Raw genomic sequence first — 20,199 nt, forward strand, 5'->3', positions numbered from 1 at the left:
CTTTTTATATACGAACTATTCTCTGCTTTAACAAACTATTTGTTAAATAATTTGTTAAAGCAGAGAATAGTTGGTATATGAAAAGTACATATTTATATACCAACTATTCATTGTAAATATAAATATGTACTTTCCATATACCAACTATTCTCTGCTTTAACAAATTATTTAACAAATAATTTGTTAAAGCAGAGAAAAGTTCGTATATAAAAAGTACATATTTATATTTATGCATTATAAGTATGCATACGTTTCAAATTCGCGCACTTTTGCATGCGCGTGCGGACACGGAGCATGCGCATGTGGCCGCGGGGCATGTTTCTGTCGTTACCACAATCGTTACATCGCGTCGGTATGACAGGTTTCATAACCTGATAGTCGTCAACTTTAACGCTAAATATCTCGCTTCGCAGGGCAGACCGCCGCATTTTTCTGCCAGATTCTTTCGTTTTATGCAAAAACGAATCGATTAAGCCTAATTTCATCGATATTTGAGGTGCAGTAGCTATTCTAAATAAATACCATATATATATATATATATATATTATAAATATATATTATAAATATATATTATATAAAATAAGTCAGGAATAAATGTAAAATAAGTCCACCTATATATGTCAGAATAATTAATTAAATTACGCAAATAATGAAATAATAATGTAAACAATTATTAAAATAGTATTTGTCCTATCATGTTTTTTTGGAAAAAGGAAGAAATGTCGTTTTTCCACATTTATGGTGCTCATACATCCTGTCACTGCACACCAATGACTTTCTTTTTTAAAGTTTTTAATGGTTTTTTCCATTTTCTAATTCCTTCTTGTAGCAAAAAATCTGAAACAAAGCTAAGATCAAAGTGCTCTCAAAGAAAAGAAAACCTGTATAAAATTTACACAGGTTAACTTTTCTTCCTATACTTCCAATACACAAATCACTTCACAATCACTTCACAAATATCTTCACAAATCTCTTCACAATCACACACTTTACAATCACACACTTTACACAATTTTTTTTCCGACTTTTATCAAGTCAATCTATAGCTGTCTATAGCACTTTAACGCCTTAGCATTTAAATGTGCCTCTAAATCCGTTAGAAAAGGAAAGAGAGTAAGAAGAAAAGAGACAGAGGTAGTGCTTTATTTCGCGCATGCGCAATCCGTTTTGGCCAACACGAAATCAGAGGAGTTGCGCTACTGTATATACTGTGGTTATGTGGTGTAACCACGTGTTAGCGAAAAAAGATGGCGGAAACTGTGCGGATCCCCCACCGTGCCTGGGCTGCGCAGAACAGAACGAAACTCGTCACGAGGATTGCCTCACCTTATTTCCATGTCCGCTATGCAGGCAATGCTTTTTATTTTTCTTTCGTTCGTGCGCGTGCACGTGTGTGTGCGTGCGTATATGCGTGTCACGCAAAATGTATTTATATTTATGCGATTTGCAAAGATTCATATTCCAAACGCACTTTTATCGATAAATGCATTCAGAATATGGGCCAAAGTTACACAGAAAGAATATAGATATAAAAATTAAGAGAATATTAATTTATATAATACAAAGAATACATATATATATATATATATATATATATATATAAGTTAAATAACTTATATAAACATGAATTAAATTATAATAGAATTGTATAATAAAATTTATATGATACAAAATATAATTTAAATAATTTATATAAATTTTAATCAAATATAATTATAATACAATTATGTAATAAATTCATATAATTTTATTTATAAATTTACATAGAAGATTACACACACATGCACACAAAGTTAACAAAGTAATAGAAGTAAAAGAAAATATATATTCGAATTGGCAATTTGTATACAATTTATATATTTCAGTTTTCTTACTTTCTTCAAATTATAATTTCCTCAAAGTTGCGAAATTTAAATATAGGATTTAGTTTGCTACATTTTTTGTCTAATGTGAATGCATATTCTCCTGAGATATTGTAGATTTTTCTTAATCTCTTATCTTTTGTAGAGAGAGATAAATTCATATGAATATACACTTAGAAAGCATCATTCAGAACATTAATTGTAAGTATTGAAACATAATTGTAAGAAATTAAATTGTTTAATAATAGAAGAGTTTAGAGTTTGGACTATAATAATGTTATAACATTAATTGCAATATCTGATAATGATAATCCATAAGTAGATTAATCTCGCAGGGCATCGATTCGACAGTGAGAAGAGAATGAGCAAGTTCGATAATATTAAACTCTTTATTCTCCTTTCGTGTTTATGTACATTGCTATTTAGTACAAAAGAGAGTTCATGCACACAAGAATTAACGACAGTTCAATTAACGATGGATTTAACATCATTTTACTGGCGTAAATGATAATCGATGCAATCATTACATTATAAATATCGATGTGATCACTGATGATATACTTTATGATACGGATCGTCACGTGTTTTGCTTACATTCACCTCAGCCAGTGCCGTACGTTTTCGATATATATGTATAAGTATCTGTATACGTTCCAAAGAGGATGTAATTTCAGCTATCATGCGTAAAAAGTATAAAACCTATCCACACTTAGTGTATTTCCGTACGATGTGAGCGTTACAATGTCTGATCGTAAAATGTACAACAGAATTTTATATGGCAGCTACAATATTCACTTATTAGTTGCAGACGTTCATATAAATACGTATGTATTTATATGAACAATATATCCCGAAATTAGAATTTCCACAGCGTGCCATTAGAAATATGAAGTCAGACGAACGTTATCCTTGGGATATTGTTTCAGCATTAATTTTCTGTCATGCTCTTAACGGTTGAAAAAATACCTATGTGCTGACGCTTAAAACGAACACGCTTGTATCCTAGGTATGCAAAAGTTGTTTACGATTATTTCATTGCAGATGTGACTCACTTGCACTTGTGATTACACTGCGTAAATTGATTATACACTGTTGTTTCGACACGTTATACATTCTGCACTTTGGAACATTGAGTACCTCTGGAAAAATGAAACTTATTTCCGCAACGATCGTCCTGCCTTCTTACAAGTAACATACATCCACGTCTCGCTTATCCTCTATTCTACGAGATCATCTAATTCTGTATTATTATCATCCCAAACAAAATATCAAGATCACATATAATGCAATTATATATCATATACATATATGTATGTATATACACATACACAACAGAAGCATATCATGTGTGAATTATGAGCCGTATTTAGCGCTAAAGGCGAGACATGAATACGAGTTACGATATTCATAAGACAGTGAGTATTCCTTTTTTTCTGAAAACGCCATAAGTGCGGAACGGATTGTGAATAAAAATTGATGTTCTCTCATGGCATCGGGATGTAAAAACCTGTTTTGTATATCAGGCGTACAGACACAGAGTCATAAGCAAACTCATAATAAAACGCAAACTTAAATCAATTTCACATACAGGGACAATGTTCGGCAATTTTATACATGATTTATTTACATCTGAAGTCGCTGATCGATCAGAAATGTGTGTGTGTGTGTGTGTGTGCCGTTTTATCCTCTGTTTTATGTATGAATAGAGTAAAACAAAGTACTGCGAATCCTGCTTATTATGGAAATGTATTTGTATGAAAAAGATCTCGCAGGCCATTTTCGTTTATATAAAGGTTTAAGAATCTACTAATCTAATTTAAAGATCTCTACTGATCTTACAGCACAAGTTGCAGGGAAAATACACCTGCTGCGATCTAATTTCTCCCTCATAGCGACTCGAATTACTTGAGCGTTCTTTTGTCATCCATTTCTTTTTTTTTAATTAGACAATCACTCTAATGTTATATTATCGTACAGTATATTTGCTAGTTAGCTTAGCAGAGAATCGTTGATCGTGATCCGAACTCGTTTTAAGGAGCCTCGCAATAATGTACGGACGTATATTTCGAACAGAAGCCGTACATTGTCGAGCGCCTTCGCGAATACGCGCTTAAATGTGTACGCGCGAACGTGCCTAGACGTTAATATTTGTGAATAATAATAGCAATCACGAACTCTTATTCTTTCGTATTTGAATAATTAGATAAATAAAAATATTACGCTTATACAATTAATGAATTATGTATGTACACACAATACATGTTTCGTTCATTGATAGATGTATATGTATAGATATATGCGCACACACGCACGCACGCACACATGCACGCACACACATTTATATATATGTATGCATACTTCTCATTCACTTACCATCCAGAAGATAGAATGTGTTTTACGCGTGGTCTAAAGAGAGGCCTAATGTTGAAGAAGTTTCTAATGCGTTAGGATTGCCAACACGTGATCAACTCCATAGAGTCTTCCTGCAAGTTTCATTAAATGCGGTTGTGTGAAAAGATACAAGTTAATTTCGTTCACGAGATTGAAGACACGTGTACGTGTATTATTGATATTGATGCGTTAAGCGCGCCCTAGATTTCAATTTATCATGTGAAAACTACTTAATGCGGTTGCACTTATACTTTACTTACGCAGGTTTTGTTATCTTGGGAGCAGAAGTCTTCTTCTTGTTGTTTCGACATTTCTTTACATACGCTTCTATTAGATGGGCTATCTTTTTAGGATTAATCTCGCCAGTTTTATTATGGCATATCTGTAATTACATAATTGAGATATTTTAATAATTGTAAGATGTTTTTGTTATTTGTTTTATCAGATTACACGCATTTAATTCGATATTGTTTTTAATTGATAGAAACTATAAGTTTAATGTATTTACCTTAGGTACTGCTTTGCGCATGATATCTTTGTATTCCTCTTTTGTGATGTGCTTTTTGGTATAATGGGGTTTGAGAACTAATTTCACTTCCTCTACAACTCTCTCTTGTCGATTTAATTTCTTAAGAAACTGTAACAGCACAGGCAAAAACAAATTTTATATATGCATATGTAACAATACAGATTATGTTAACGCCATTCATATACCTTGTCTTTAACTTGCATTTCTACAGCAGAGCTAGGAAGATCGTCCAAGATTTGAAGCTGATTTTCGTCCATGCGTACGCCAACCTTAGGATTGGTAGCTATAAAATATATCATTTACATAAGTACCGAAATACATATATCCGCTAATATTAAGAAAAATGTTAAAGCTTGTAAAGGACATCTTTTGAACTTATAGTTACATTGTTCGTATAATAATTATTACACATAATAATTACAATTACAAATAAAAGACCTCTCTGTATTGTTTCGATATGTTTTGAAACGCCAAATTTAAATACATACACTTCTTCGTCTTCTCCTTGGCGACCTTTTTACTTCTGCTTTTGGTGGCAGTCTTAATGGGCGGCAGTATTCCACCGAACAGCGCGTCAAACGCGTCTTTCTTTTCTGTGCTTTTGTTAACTTTCGGCGTGCTAGTTTTAGCAGCAGCAGGCGGTGGTGCGTTTGCAACGGGCGAGTTATTAAAGTTTGCGGGACTAGGCGGATCGAACAGGCCATCGCTCAAGGTCGATCCCGGTGAATAAGGAGACGACATGTCCACGACATTGTCGTTCGTCATATCTATGGTCGCATCGTTACCGTTCTGCCCTACCGTCGAGCTGTTCTTACTCTGGATGGATTTGGAAGATCGTGCCATGGTGGACGATTTCGCAGAGTTCGTAAATACATTAGGAAGCTGCGGTCTGTCGTTTGTACGTTGCTTTATCTGATTGCTCGGCGAAATGCGATTGGGCTGCAAGAAGACCAAGTGCCATACCGATCGAAATAGAAGATTTTACTTGGTAATTCGTCATAGTCATAATAAATGAATAAAATTAAATTTGAAATTTAAATGACAGATCGCGGATACCTGCAACAGGGTCCTTTGCGTGGTGTTAGGCGTGCTGGCGTTGAAGCTTCTTTGCACCGCGGCCGCCACTGTCGCCAGCACAGGATTAATGGTGCTAAACGGATTGGCGGTTGATTGCACGTTTTGCGGATTCTGCTGGGTCTTGGGCGGACTGCTGCCGCACGACTGGGCTATGTCGGTCTGGCTCTCCGGTGCGGGAGACACGGAAACGTCTCTCTGCGGCGACGGTCTCTTGATAGTCACCATCGATATTATCTTTGGCTTTTCTATCGGCTTCTCCTGACTGGGTTGTTCCTGCTGTTGACTGGGCTCGTCCAACGACAACGGAGGGTCTGCAGGTCCGTCGTGTTTTCTAGGCGAGCTGCGCTGCACTCGATCACGCTCGTCGTTTGGCGTGGCTTCCTGGCTAGCATCCGGCGTTGGAGAACGGGACTTAGTCGGATCGAAGGGATCGTAAGCGTCCGGCGAGGTTGGCGGAGACGTTGGCGGTTCGGGAGGAGTGTTGGGACCAATCTTGAGACGCAGCTCCAGCTCCTCCTGAGCCCGCATCTCCAGCTCCTCCTCTGCCCGCTCATCCATCATCTCCTCCTCCTCTTCCTCTTCTTCCTCCTCCAACAGTGGATTTATCAGAGACGGTCTGAGATTGCTGGGTTGCTTATTTATAGAGAATTTGATCTGCGGCTCTGGCGGGGTCTTCGGGCCCTGCGAAACAAACTGCTCGCGCGGCGGCGATGTCTGCGACGGTGGACATTGCTCCGGCGACACGGCGAGCGCCTCCTGCGCCTGCTTGTCATCGTCGTCGCTCAGGACTATAACGTCACGGGGCGATGGAGTTTGCTCGCGGAACGGCGACTGATCCAGGTCGATCACAGCTACGGGCTTCTTCGTCGCTGCGATCTCCGCCGCCTTGGACTTCTTCTTTTTGTCCTTCTTCACCTTCGGCGATTTGGACCGCTTGTCCTTCGTTTTCTCCTTCTTCGATCGTTTCGCGGAAGGCGCCGTTTCCGTCTGAACGGACTCTCTTCGTCGACGTTTTATCGGTGGTGACAACGGAATAGTTGGGGGTAATTCCGGTGTAGCCGGGGGATTTATCTCGTTGTCTTTATTGAAACATACGCTAACTAATATATTATCACCACTGGCAAACACCTCCTTCGACGGTGGCGGAGTCCTGTTGCGCTTGCTCTTCCGCCGTTTCTCCGCCTCCTTGGACTTCCGGCTCTCTTTTCGGCGTTCCTTCTTCTTCTTCTTTATCGCCTCTTTGTTTGTCAATATAACAGTCAGATTCTTTGGCGATACACTGTCCAGCACGGATGGCGGGGACCAATTCCGCGAGCCGATCGGTTCTTGCTGGATGTGCGGTGGGGTCTTCGATCTCGAACGCGACCAAGACGGCGTCCATTGTGCGCTCCACGAACGCTCGTGCTCCTCGCGCTCACGTGGGAACTGCTGCTCCTGCTCCACGCTCTTCTCGTTCAGCTGATCCCAGTTTCTGTTGCGATCCCGCTCTCGTGAGATCGATCTGCCCTTCGACCGCGACCGACTGTGCGCCTTTCTCTTGCCGTGCTTCTTCTCGCGCGTCTTGGACGACATCCTCTTTGGCGATTTGCTGCGCGATCTCTTGCGGTTCCTCGAGCGACTGCGCGACTTGTACTTCTTTGTTTTGTCCTTTCGCTTGTCGCGCGATCTCGACAAGGATCGCCTGGTCCGTCTCCTAGGCGATAGCGATCGCCGCTTGCGCGACAGTGATCGCGAACGCGATCGCCTGCGAGAGATGGAATGCCGCCTCGACAGAGATCGTCTACGTGACATAGATCGCCTTCGCGACTTGCGCCTGGTACGCGACGACGATCTCCTGCGCGAATTGGAACGGCACGATTTGGAGTACGATTGGCCGCGATCTCTCGACCAGGACAATCGGAGGCGGGATCTGCTCTTCGACCGTCCCTTCGAATACGATCGACTCCGTCGATCCTTTGAGCCTGACTGAATCTTGTTTGACGACCGACTTCTGGATTTGCTTCGTGATTTCTCCCTGATATCTCTGCCGTACTCATCCTTTCTCGGTTTGTCGGCCACGATCTTTCTCACGTCATATCGCGGCAACTCTTTCCTTTTCTCTTTCTTCTTCCCAATTTCCTTTGTCTTCTTTCTAGAAGACTTATCCTTATCTTTTTCTTTCTCCTTCTCTTTCGACTTGGATCGTTTGTCTTTATCGCGGTATGACCTCTCCTTCGTGCTCTTTGAAAGTTTCTTCCACGCAACCAGATTATCTGACAAAATGTTCTCCTTATTTTTGTCCGTGCTCTCCTTGCTCTTTTCCTTCTTGTCCTTCTTCCTCTTCTTCTTACTATCGTCTTCTTTCTCATCCTTTAATTTTTCACGCTCCTTCGTGTCCAGTTTGCTCTCATCTAATATCTCACCGTCTTCCATCTCTTTCTCTTTCCGTAACAACAAGGCGTTCAATTCCTCCTCGAAATTTATCGCTTCATCGGTTTCGGAGATAGCCTCAGTGCCCAGCTCGGCATAACCACCCGGTGACCTGCAGTCATCCAGATCGTCATTCGTCTTGTCCTTCGTCGGGGTGATAGGCTCCAAGCCGGCTTCAAACGGCGCTGTACATCGCTCCAGCATATTCTCGTCCCTCACAGGCAACTCGTCCTTGCAGGGTGTATAAGCACCGTCCGAGTCCCAATTGTTATCGATGGAAGTGGCAGGCACAGGCGGTTCGTCCAGCTTGTCCTTCTCAATCGGGAACTGCTCTGCTTCGTCGTCCACCGTCGAGAAGCTCTCCTTCTCATGCCGCTGGTCCGACGAATTTGGATCCTCGTTGTCGTTCGACGCTTTATCGTCGTCTTTGTCGTCGCGATCCGCCGTGGCAAGTTTATGGCCACTCAGCAAACGCTCGTCGTCATCGTCGTCGCTACTCGATTCTCGCGAGTCGTTGTTCGCATCTGCCTCGCCTCGCAATCTAGTCTTCGAGCGCGACAACGCGGTCTTGCTCGCCGTGCTACCGTCTTCCAAGTCCTCCGAACTGCACTCCACGCTCAGCTCGCTGCCGTCCAATTTCCTCGGCGACAGCCGGGATACATCGAGAGAGGATGAAACTGTGCTTTCCGCAACCGCGACATTCTCGGGCGACGTCATGCTCGCCACCGCCAATCGTAACACTTCCCCTTCGCTGTCCTCCTCTTCCTTCATACTAGGTGACGCGTCGACATGTTTCGGTTTTTCGTCCACCTTTGTAGTTTCTTCATCCGATGAGCTCTCTGAACAAAACTCCTTGCTTTCGTCCCGACTAGCCAGTTTGAGCGGCTCTTTCTTCTGTGGGCTCACTGGAATGGGCTCCGTGTTCTTTTCTTCTGCTCCTTCTTCTCCCTCTTCTTCTTCTCCGGCAAATCGTGGCCCAATTTTCATGAATTGGTTCAACGCTATTGATCGTATGGTTGTAGATTCTATTGCTGACTTTGACGAACTGACACCCTTGTTGCTATCTCGTTCTTGTTGCTGCGTATCGATCGGTGCCGTCATCATTCTTTTCTGAAGAAAACTCGTGTTCTGCGAATAATCGTCTGAGTGCAGGCCACTCAACCGATTGTTAAGCCTCAGTTTGTTGCCGATCTTGAAGGTGATCTTGCCGCGATGCGAGTCGTGCGAGATTTTTTTCGGTGGTATCTTACTCAGAGTTTGTCGCTCCTTCTGTAACGCCTCAAGATACGGGTCGGCCGGTTCAGGTGGCACATCTGGTAGATCGCAGGCTTGAACGTCTCCTACGATGATATCATCGTCATCAGGGATGTTGGGCGGTATCGGTGGCGGTTGTAGTGGTCCAAGCTGCTGTGACAACTCCTGTTCTGTATGCCTAGCCACGTCCATGGTCTGCGATGAGTAGATGGAAAAATTAGGGCAGTCCGACTGCGAGTCATTGTCATCTTCATCATCGTACGCGGTGAGCCGAATGGGCTCCTGCGGGCGCTCCCTGCCTTGAATCGTTGTTGTGGCAGTCACTGGCATTGCAGGATAAGTCGCGGACACCAGCGGCGGCGTAATTGGCATAGGTATGTTACAACTGTCCAAGCTGTTCCGCGATCCTGCTGCCTTCTCCAGCGCTGCTTTCATCGGAGCGGAATCGTCGTTGCTATCACTGTCGGCCGCGAACGGATCGTACTTGTCGCCGCTTGCCGGTAAATCTCTTGGCATTTCCTCCTTGTGGCTGTCGTCGATCACCAATTCCTGCTCGCTGTCATCCTTGTCGCTTCTAGAGTTCTCCTCGAAATCCAACAAACCGGACGGCGGCTCCGGTGGCGGCAACAAAATCATCGAGCCATTATTGTGAAGATCTTCCTGTGCATCGCAATCGGGCTTGGTCGGTGGCTCGATATCGCAGTAGATATCGCAGTCATCATTGTCCTGTCGTGTAGTAGGCGACGCAGCCGCAGGTGACGCGATTGCAGGTGACGCGATTGCAGGCGACACGGCCACGAAATCCGGCCTCACGATACGGTCGTTGTGCTCAGGAGGTTGGTAGTTTCGCGTCATATCCTCTGACAGGTTGACCGGAGGTAGACTGTTGTGCATGTGCACCGGCTGCTGCATGTTCATGGGATCCGATGCATTTGGCGGCGCGACAGAAGAACCACTGGAAGGCAGAATGTTCAATGGAGGTGGTCTAGGCCGAGGGAATCTGTCAGTCACGTGCGGAAACGGCGGCCTCTGTTCGAAGCTGACACTGCCGTCCATGTAGTTAAACGGTCGCTCGGCGGGCGGTGGAGGCGGCGGGAAACGCAGCCGCTCGTTGCGAAAGTGCTGGGGATTGCGGCTGCGGAACGGCGGCGGCGGCGCGTGGGCGCCGAACATGGGTAGTCCGCCGCAGTGCTCAAAATTTGGATTGTAGAACGGCGGCGGACCAAAGTCACGATTCCCGAAGTTGTCCCGCGGACCGCCGCTGCCAGTCCCGCTGCCATAACTGTGTCTACCACCACCGCTTGGCGGTAATGAATCCCGGCCACCACTGTAAGTCTGTCCCCCGTGGCCACCGTGTCGGCCGTTGTCACGGCCATAACTGCCCCGGAAGTTGCCTCGGTTACCACCTCCGCCACCGCCACCGCCACCTCCGCCGCAGGGATTGTTGTACATTGGCGCTTGCGTGATATCGTTGGAATTAATGTTGGACACATCCAACGGTGTGTCTACTTCCTCCAGGATTGCTTCCTCACGTCGCGTAACCTCCTCCTCATCCTGCTTCTCCTTCTTCGGGCTCTCGTTGTTATTGATACTGTGCTTGTTTTTCTTTTCAGGATTATTTACCATCAGCGTACCGTTAGCCTTCAAGATCACATTTTCCTTCTTCTTGGTCGAGTGCCACAGCTCCTGACTGCTCATTATGCTACTCAGTAGATCTGTTATGCCAATACTATCCGCTTCGTTGATCGGATCGACGATAGTTTTTAAAACGGCGCGACGTCTGATCGTCGGTACTGCCGATCGTCGTTGTCGTACGGTTATTATTGGACCATTTCCAATCCCAATGGAATATTCATCGTCATCATCCGACCTAATTGGAAAGAATCATTTTACATTAAAATATTTCACTGAAATATTACTTTCTTATTTTTATTTTCATTATATTTCTTGAAATCCACCAAAAATCGTCTGAACGATTAAACATTAAGATCACATATTATAGAGCTATTGCTATAATCTCATATAGGTGTATATCTTACATAGAATTAAAAAAACGGTGTGCAATCCAATACCGCGTTACTAAAATAAAATATATTATATCTTTACATATCTATGCGTACAATAAAGAAATTACGTAGACTGAGTGACGGGTTAATCAAGGATAATATGCGTAGAAGTGAATAAATAAGATCAATCGCTCACCCAGGTGGACTGTAATCTAATCCCAGATTATTTCCAAAGAGACTGACTTGAGGTATACCGGCGCTGTATCTGGCGTTCGTGAGAACAGTTTTCTCAGGAATAGAGATGTTATTTTTCATGGTAGGTACAAGCAGCGGCACCTTCGGCTTCTCCATACCGAGTGTAGAGGCCAATCTTCGTTTTACTGTTCGCGTACTAGTCAGCACGGACGATTCGTTGCGCGCACGTCGTTTGTATTTTCTCCTCTGGAGATAGTAGAGTATAGTAACCTCATATGTGTGTGTGTGTGTGTGTGAGAGTGTGTGCTTTTATGAAGACGATAAAAAATACGAGAGATAGGCAATGTATATATTTAATAACAAAAATTGTATATAGAAAATAAAATACTGTAAGCAGCGTGAGGAGGCGTTGCAAAAAAGAATTCTCTTTAATATCTAATTTTTGTCAAAAAATCTTTGAAGAAAAAAATAAGTTAGAGTAAGTTAGCGAGGTAAGTAATTAATAGATTTTATTGAATAGAATGTAATTTTTTAGAAAATATATACAAGTTTAATTAATATACAAGTTATAATTATTTTGAAAGCGAGATAATTAAGTCTCATTGAAATATAGGTATTAAATCAATTTGTAAATTCATTGTTCTTTAAGTTTTGGCTTATATTACTCTCGATAAGTAGATGCATTGCTCTTGATGACAATGCTCAGGGTAAGCTCTGTGTATTTTTAATGTTTACAGTTATAAAAAAGTGTATTCTTATCTTTAACTTATTTATAATATTTATATTCTTATGCTTTATGTCACGGATCATATCACAATATATATTACAAAATAAGAAAGATCACATTATTAAGAAAATAATCGCTCATGATTTTAATCTTAAAGTTAAATGATTGACACTGTTGATGTTTATAAGATTTAGCATATGAATATAATAAAGTCATTTAAGCAAAATTAAGAAAAAAAACCAAGTGCATCTAGTGTGAGAAAATCGTTTTATTTATATAAATTAAGAACAATGAGTTACAATCGAAAAGTCTAATTCAATTGGATTGTGTTACGAAGGTGGCATAAGTATAATTGGGGAATACAGCAATGATCGGATAGTCCGAGATGATGAACACTTAATGAGACACGCTGGCATTACCAGACGGTACAATCCAAGGTGAGAGAGAGATTTGAGAAATTATATTATATATATATATATATATATATATATATATATATATATATATATATCTTAATAAAAGTAGCACAAGAATGCGTGAATATGAAAACTTTTATTTATTAATCAATTAAACAATATCGACAGAACATATGTTCGTCCCGTCATAAAATATTAAGGTATGTCAACGTTTAAAATCATTTCATATATACACATCTGGCAATGCGACGAGCAATGTTACGTGTTAAACTATTATGCTACATTTGAGGAGAAATTAACGTTATACCTTGCGCGTTTTCTTTGTTCTTTTCTTACACTTCCTCTTCGACGTGGACGATGCGACTTTGACATACGTCACTATTTCTTCCTCTTCGCCATCATGATTGAATTCTTTGATTCGTACTTCTCGAACTAAATTACTGCCGCTTTTCTTCGAATTCTTCGGAAGTTTTTTCTTCTTCCTTTTCGTCGTTTTAGTCTTGGACTTTGTATTCGAACGCGTGGAAGAAACATTACCTTCTAAGCTAGTGTTCGGCGAACGACTTCGACTGTTGTCACCAATCGAGTCGAGGCCGGATGAAGTAGACGGCTGATTCGGGTCGACAAATTGCTCGATACTGTTTGTTGGATCGTGATCGCGCACTCTGCGGGTGCGACTGGCAGGTACGTACGTACGATCATTGACATGAGGAAGTATATTACGGAATATGTTTAAGTTCCTTCTTATTTCACAGAGAAACCGACTAGGGTTTCTTCCCGTTATAAGAGTTGGCACAAAGCTCGACAAATACTGCAAAGATAAAAAAAAAGAAGGAATTAGTATACTTTTGTTCATTACATATGGTTTTCATAAAAAGAAGTTTCTTCAAGTAGAATTATAAAATATTTCACATATAAAAATGACAATTTACATGTGAAAACTTACATGGAAATAATAAATAGGTTGCCGGCCAATAACGAGCAATGTTAGACGTTAAAATTCAAAATTTATTAATTTAACATTACAAATGGTACGTTTCGGCAACACTGTGCCTTCCTCAGCCAATTTTAACAATTAATTGAAATGCCACGAATCATGTGTCAAGAGTAACAAATTTCCACATCGAAATTTACATACAGATAACATTGAAATCTAAATTATTACATACTGATGAAGTCCTTAAAGTATTGATAAGGTGTATACTTGCTGAACAAAAATTCGGAATCGTTGTGTATCAATCTTAATTAAACGTCGAATGATAAAATCCATGATTAATTCCTCAGTCGGCAGTGAGAACGAATCGAGTCAATCTGTGATTTTTTGTCCGTCACAAACAAGAGTCGATAATTACGATGAAAGTGTAAATGAGACCATAGCAATTCGAGTTAGTAAAGTTTTCAGAAAGAACTGTATCGTGTCGAATCCTGTGTGTGACTGAGCATTTTCGTTCCGTGTCGGAATCGGTTGACAACAATGATGTAAATAAACCAATGTTTAACTCCCTATGAGTTGTTACTAAGTTCGTTTAGGATGTTAAAATAAGAACCATCCAGCAATTCAGTGTCTTTATTGGAATTAATACCATTTTTTTGTTCTTTGATGTGTATCATCTCTGATATTAGTCTCTTGTAGTAATTCGTTTCGAAATCTAAAATCTCCGGGTTGTTCCAATTAAAACTATGATTCAAATTAAGTATATGTTCTGTAATGACTGAATGTCTGGATGGGTCCAATTTATAATTGTTTTTGTGTTCGTTGATTCTTGTTTTCAGTTGTCGCTTTGTTTGCCCCACGTAAGAGGCGTCGCAATCATTACATTTGATTTTATAAATTACATTGTTGTTCGAGCATAATGCATTGGTATCTTTATGTGTTTTGATAAACTTGTCCAATTTGTTGAGGACTCTATACCCTATTATATGTTCTTTTTTATCGAAAAGGTGTGCTGTTTTTTCAGAGATGTTGTTAATGAACGGAATAACAATAATTTTCCTTCTATTTTCTTCCGAGTCATTATCAACATTAACATTAGTGTCAACTCTATTCGCATTTTTGTTCTGCTTAAGTTTACCATCGAATAATGTCCTTAATCTTATGTTAATTCTCTTAAAGATCAAATCTATAGGATAACCGTTGTTCATTAGTATGTTAATACACAATTTTATGTTCTTTGCTTGGAATATAGGGTGGGACAATAGTATGGACCTGTCCACTAAACTGTATATCGTGCCAATTTTATGACACTCTGGATGGTTCGAATAGTAGGATAGATATCTACCAGAGAATGTATCTTTGTGATACCAATCTATGTGGATAGTGTCATTAATAATATGTAATTTTAGATCTAAAAAACTCAACGTACGGTCATTTTCATATTCGATTGTAAACTTCAGCCTATCATGGTAATTATTAAATTTATCTAGGATGTATTGAGCCTTGTCACGTGGAATCGACATAATTATGTCATCAACATAACGAAAATAGAACGGCAAATTGAAACTAATCGATTCCAAAATTGTTGAGTCACACACAGGATTCGACACGATACAGTTCTTTCTGAAAACTTTACTAACTCGAATTGCTATGGTCTCATTTACACTTTCATCGTAATTATCGACTCTTGTTTGTGACGGACAAAAAATCACAGATTGACTCGATTCGTTCTCACTGCCGACTGAGGAATTAATCATGGATTTTATCATTCGACGTTTAATTAAGATTGATACACAACGATTCCGAATTTTTGTTCAGCAAGTATACACCTTATCAATACTTTAAGGACTTCATCAGTATGTAATAATTTAGATTTCAATGTTATCTGTATGTAAATTTCGATGTGGAAATTTGTTACTCTTGACACATGATTCGTGGCATTTCAATTAATTGTTAAAATTGGCTGAGGAAGGCACAGTGTTGCCGAAACGTACCATTTGTAATGTTAAATTAATAAATTTTGAATTTTAACGTCTAACATTGCTCGTTATTGGCCGGCAACCTATTTATTATTTGACACACACGAGCTTGACCTTTAATTACATGGAAATGTTACATAAACCAAATTTTCATCCTAATATAGACAATTTACATTCGTTTTTGTATCCCCATATATCTCTGATTATGTATCTGTGGTTGAAGGATAGAATTGAGAGGAAAGTATATATTGGTAAATATTGGAGTGTATGAAATGATAAAGAGGATAATGTTACGGTTGCGCGCTGTGGAAAGGGTGGATGAGAGAAAGAGAGAGAGAGAGAGAGAGAGAGAGAGAGAGAGAGAGAGAGAGAAAGAAAAAGAGAGAGAGAGAGAGAGAGAGAGAGAGAGAGAGAGAGAGAGAGAGAGAGAGAGAGAGAGAGAGAGAGAGAGAGAGAGAGAGAAAGAGAGATTATTGGTGCAAAAAGGATTAGGTAGTAACAAGAATAAGTATGAATGTGTACGAGTGTGTTAAGTGTGTAAATTGTAAACCAAGTCCAAGTCTTGGGCTTTTTAAGCTGAAGTTAAATAAAATCTATCTACACTCCATCCAACGAGATCATGGTTGGTTCTGCGCATAGGTGAGAAAAGTAGGGGTAAAGTCCCTAGAGCGTGGAGCACCATATATGTAAATAGATATGTTCTGTGGGCGGAGATCTGCGCAAAACGGACGAGTTTTCATCCGAGCCAACCATGATCTTTTGTTGGACGGAGTATACATCCTTGTAGTTTTGCAATTTTTTTAAATTAATTTCTTATATATCTCTAACAAAAATCTCTTATATATTGCAAAAATCTAAATTTATGAGTAAATATATGCATAAATATGTATCACATAATAACAAGTGATCATGAGTATCGCAAGTAATATGAGAGATAATACGTGTCAAACTCTTGAAAAATCAGTATTTAATATAAAAAAAATTAACCTTGATCTATAATTAATGCGTACTTAGAATTCCTTTATATGAAAGAGATGTCAGTTAAGCTATATGGAAAAGTTCGATATAACGTATAACTTGGCCTCAAATATTGAATACAAGAACTGTTACCGTTCTTCTAGTCGAACTGCTTTGAGTACACCCCGGACAATACCATTCTTCAATGGGAACTGTCGTTATTGGAGGTGTTAAACATTCCATATGATAGCCACGATCACAGTCATCGCAAAGTAACATTCGATCTTCTCTGTCACTTTGATGACATATTTCGCAAAATGTTGGATCATCCAACACTTGATTTTCAATACGTGGCACAGTTTCTACTGGTAAATGATTTATGACCTACGATAAGTAAAAGAGGGGTATTAAAAGCGAGATATAAATTTTTTACCCTATTTCTCTATAAACTGGTAAAACATTTTTGAAAGTTTCCACTATTTGGCAATATTTTTTCCACTATTATGGTAATATTTTTGAATCAAGACGTTATAATAAATAACAAAATAAGAAAAAATATATTAATGTAAAAAACAATATTACCTTGCCATCAAAATGATCTTTAACAACGATCGTAGTGAAGGATATACGATCCACGGGACAAGTATTAATGTTCTTACTCCATTCCAATAAACATTCCAAGCAAAAGCAATGATCGCATACAGACGGAGTACCAACTTGTTGTTTTCTGAATGGTAGCAGACATATAGAACACTTTTCTGATTGATCATCGCTGCTATCGGAGTTGGCGTTGACATTGGTTGACGAAGAAGAACCAGGTTTATCGGTATTCTCATTCTTAGTTTTAGATAAAACTTTACGCTTAGTATTATATTTCTTGATATCCTCATCTAATTCGTCGGAACTAGACCAGTTACTTTGCCATTCGGATGTGCTACTGCTATCTGTAATACACATGACATTAATGACTTATAGTGAGCACGCTAATATTTCAAGATGTCAATAATAAATATGCTAACCGCTCTGAGTAGATTTGCTTCCTTCTGCGCTACTATCATAATTAGATTCATCTTCACTAATAACTCTCTGCAACAAAATAACATTTAATAAAGATATGTATCTGTTAAAAATTTAGCTAAATATTTCTGAGGACTTACATGGTTTTGTCGTCTAATCACAGGCTTAGGTACATCACTATCATCACTACTACTTTCTCCTTCGCTAACGACTCTCTGAAACAGCAATAAATGCAATTATAATTTAAAAGTGTAATAAATAAACAATTTTCTCACTCAAAATGTAAAATAAGATTATGAAAGGCAAGGAATCACCAAGAAAGGCTAAAATAAGCGTATCAATAGATTATTTTATAAATACTATGCCATTAGGTAAAAAATTTAATTTTATCTGAAAAATATTACAATATAATTAGACCAAGCACTTTCACACGTACAAGTATTCTCTTCTTTCTTCGAGTTTGTACAATAACAGATTCATCGCTGCTATCACTGTCACTTATGACAATTTTTTTGCGTTTGTGAGTATGATGGCGTATCGAACAAGTATCGAACAAAGTATCGCTGTCACTTGACATCTTGACTATCGCTAAAATTCATACCCACTGAAATTCTCCTACAGATCTGTAAACAAAAATTTCCGACGTTATCTCAATTTACGTTCACCGTGGTCTCTAATTAAAGTAGCAAACAAATCATGCAGTCTTTAAATTATTACACCGAAAATATCGCTCTTTCACTTGAGATCTTAACGTCACGAGCATCTGAATACTCTGCGTTCAGCTCACGGGCGAGGAATCCCGCATTACCCTAATCCCTAAACGAAGCATTTGAATGGAGGAATTACTTGATTCTGCTGCACTGCGCGGCACTCTCGCGGCAGCGTTCGTGTCCCGTTCCGGGACTCAGACGTGGATCGTGGCCGAGTCGTCCCCCACGCTGGCGACCGACATTGGGGAGCGTCGCTGTCTCGATTCGGTCTCGCCGTCGAACTGTGCAGGTGGACGTTGGCGTCGCGGCGAACAAGCCCGTCGACGACGACGGCTCGCGACGGCAAAGTTCGAGGCGACGCTACCGATCCACCTCGGTGCCGCTGAGGTGGGCTCGCGAACGAGTGCGAACGAGTGTCTAACGAATGGAACGCGAACGTACTGATGCACCTCGGAGTTGACGGTTGACGCTTCTCGATTTCCGTCCCGCTCCGCGCTCACACACACTCTCTCTCTCTCTCTCTCTCTCTCTTTCTCTCACTCACTCTGTCCTCGTTTTCTCACTCTCGACGTCGCTCCCGATTCCTCGCGCGAATTCAGCGTCGCACGCCGATGGATCGTGGTCGCGCGGCGCCGATCCCTCGGCCCTCAGACGGACGGAACGGCTCCGAGCAGCCCGTTCGCTTCCGGAAATTAGCCCCTCGCACGACTTCTCCCGTAACAGAGCTCGTCAAAAAGATATGCGTTCTATCGCGAGACTGCAGACATCATGCAGACATCTTGGATCTTGGATCGCGGACGCCTAGGTGTGCTGGTGTGCCGTGATTGCCAATTGCCGTGCCATGGTGTGTATATGGACGACGTCATGACATCACTTCCGGCCTCGCGCGACGATCAACGGATGAGGACGCGAACGCGGTACCGAGAGCACGCCGTCCGCGTACTCAAAAATTTCGATTTCGTGTGTGGACGGGCGCCCGCAACGCGGCGACGCGGCCACGGCCGGGAGCAAAGCGGCAAATCGGCAAATGTCGAGCGTAGACAGCGTATACATTTATACCTGACTGACCGGAAATGAGCGCGCGGTCGAGCGATTTGAACGAGCAAGCGCGAATTTATCATAAACTTCGGTGGACGGGGTGTAAATTTCCCGGAGACTCGCTTCTGTTCGCTCGAGAATCCGCTTCTCTTTTCTTCCGATCCTCTGAGGCCCAGTTTCACAAGTGTCGGTTAACTATTAACCTTAGATTAAAGCCCGGTGTCCACGATGCAAGAACTTGGTCCAAGTTTTGGTTTAAGCCAATGAAACTGCTGCTTTTCTGCAAGAGCTGCAATTTGATTGGCTTAAACCAAAACTTAGGCCGGTATTTATATACTACGTTTACGCGAGCGTTACTTCTGTAGTAACTTACGATAATTTCTTCGCGTAAACAGGATTTTCCTTCGCGTAAACGGGATTTTGTAGTAACTTACGATAATTTACTCCGCGTAAACGAGTGATATATTGTAAGTTACTACAGAAGTAACGCTCGCGTAAACGTAGTATTAGCATCTTAAGATATTACTTAAGACGGTCTTGAAATAAGATCTGATTATGAATACCAGCCTTGGACCAAGTTCTTGCATCGTAGACACCGGGATGTGAAAGTTTTCCGTCTTCACCGAACCAAACAATCCAGCCGGCAATATCCACATTCGAATTTCTGGAAATTAATAAAATATATCACATTCAGTTAA

The 20,199-nt window shown here is 40.7% G+C and overlaps 1 protein-coding gene and 1 long non-coding RNA gene across 2 annotated transcripts in view; one reads left to right on the forward strand and one right to left on the reverse strand.

Annotated features, from left to right (window-relative positions):
- The first annotated feature begins 349 nt into the window (after window positions 1-349).
- The window catches only part of LOC143902152 (uncharacterized), a 77,677-nt gene continuing 57,827 nt past the window's right edge, over window positions 350-20,199 (forward strand). Inside the window, exon 1 of the long non-coding RNA XR_013258278.1 lies at window positions 350-496. This is a non-coding gene — a long non-coding RNA (uncharacterized LOC143902152). The remainder of the gene's footprint in view (window positions 497-20,199) is intronic.
- On the reverse strand, window positions 2,233-19,944 carry Phrf1 (PHD and ring finger domains 1). The gene is made up of 14 exons (XM_077415388.1): window positions 18,600-19,944; window positions 18,190-18,376; window positions 17,894-17,968; window positions 17,756-17,822; window positions 17,319-17,680; window positions 16,890-17,120; window positions 13,174-13,677; window positions 11,725-11,969; window positions 5,839-11,392; window positions 5,271-5,721; window positions 4,968-5,065; window positions 4,762-4,890; window positions 4,514-4,635; window positions 2,233-4,345 (listed from the first exon to the last, which is right to left on the reverse strand). The coding sequence occupies exons 2-14, from the start codon at window positions 18,328-18,330 to the stop codon at window positions 4,327-4,329; spliced, it is 7,998 nt and encodes a 2,665-aa protein (XP_077271514.1). The 5' UTR covers window positions 18,331-18,376; window positions 18,600-19,944; the 3' UTR covers window positions 2,233-4,326.

Source organism: Temnothorax americanus, unplaced genomic scaffold, assembly GCF_048541705.1.
Source record: "Temnothorax americanus isolate GAGA-0224 unplaced genomic scaffold, ASM4854170v1 Scaffold101, whole genome shotgun sequence".
Lineage (NCBI taxonomy): Eukaryota > Metazoa > Arthropoda > Insecta > Hymenoptera > Formicidae > Temnothorax > Temnothorax americanus.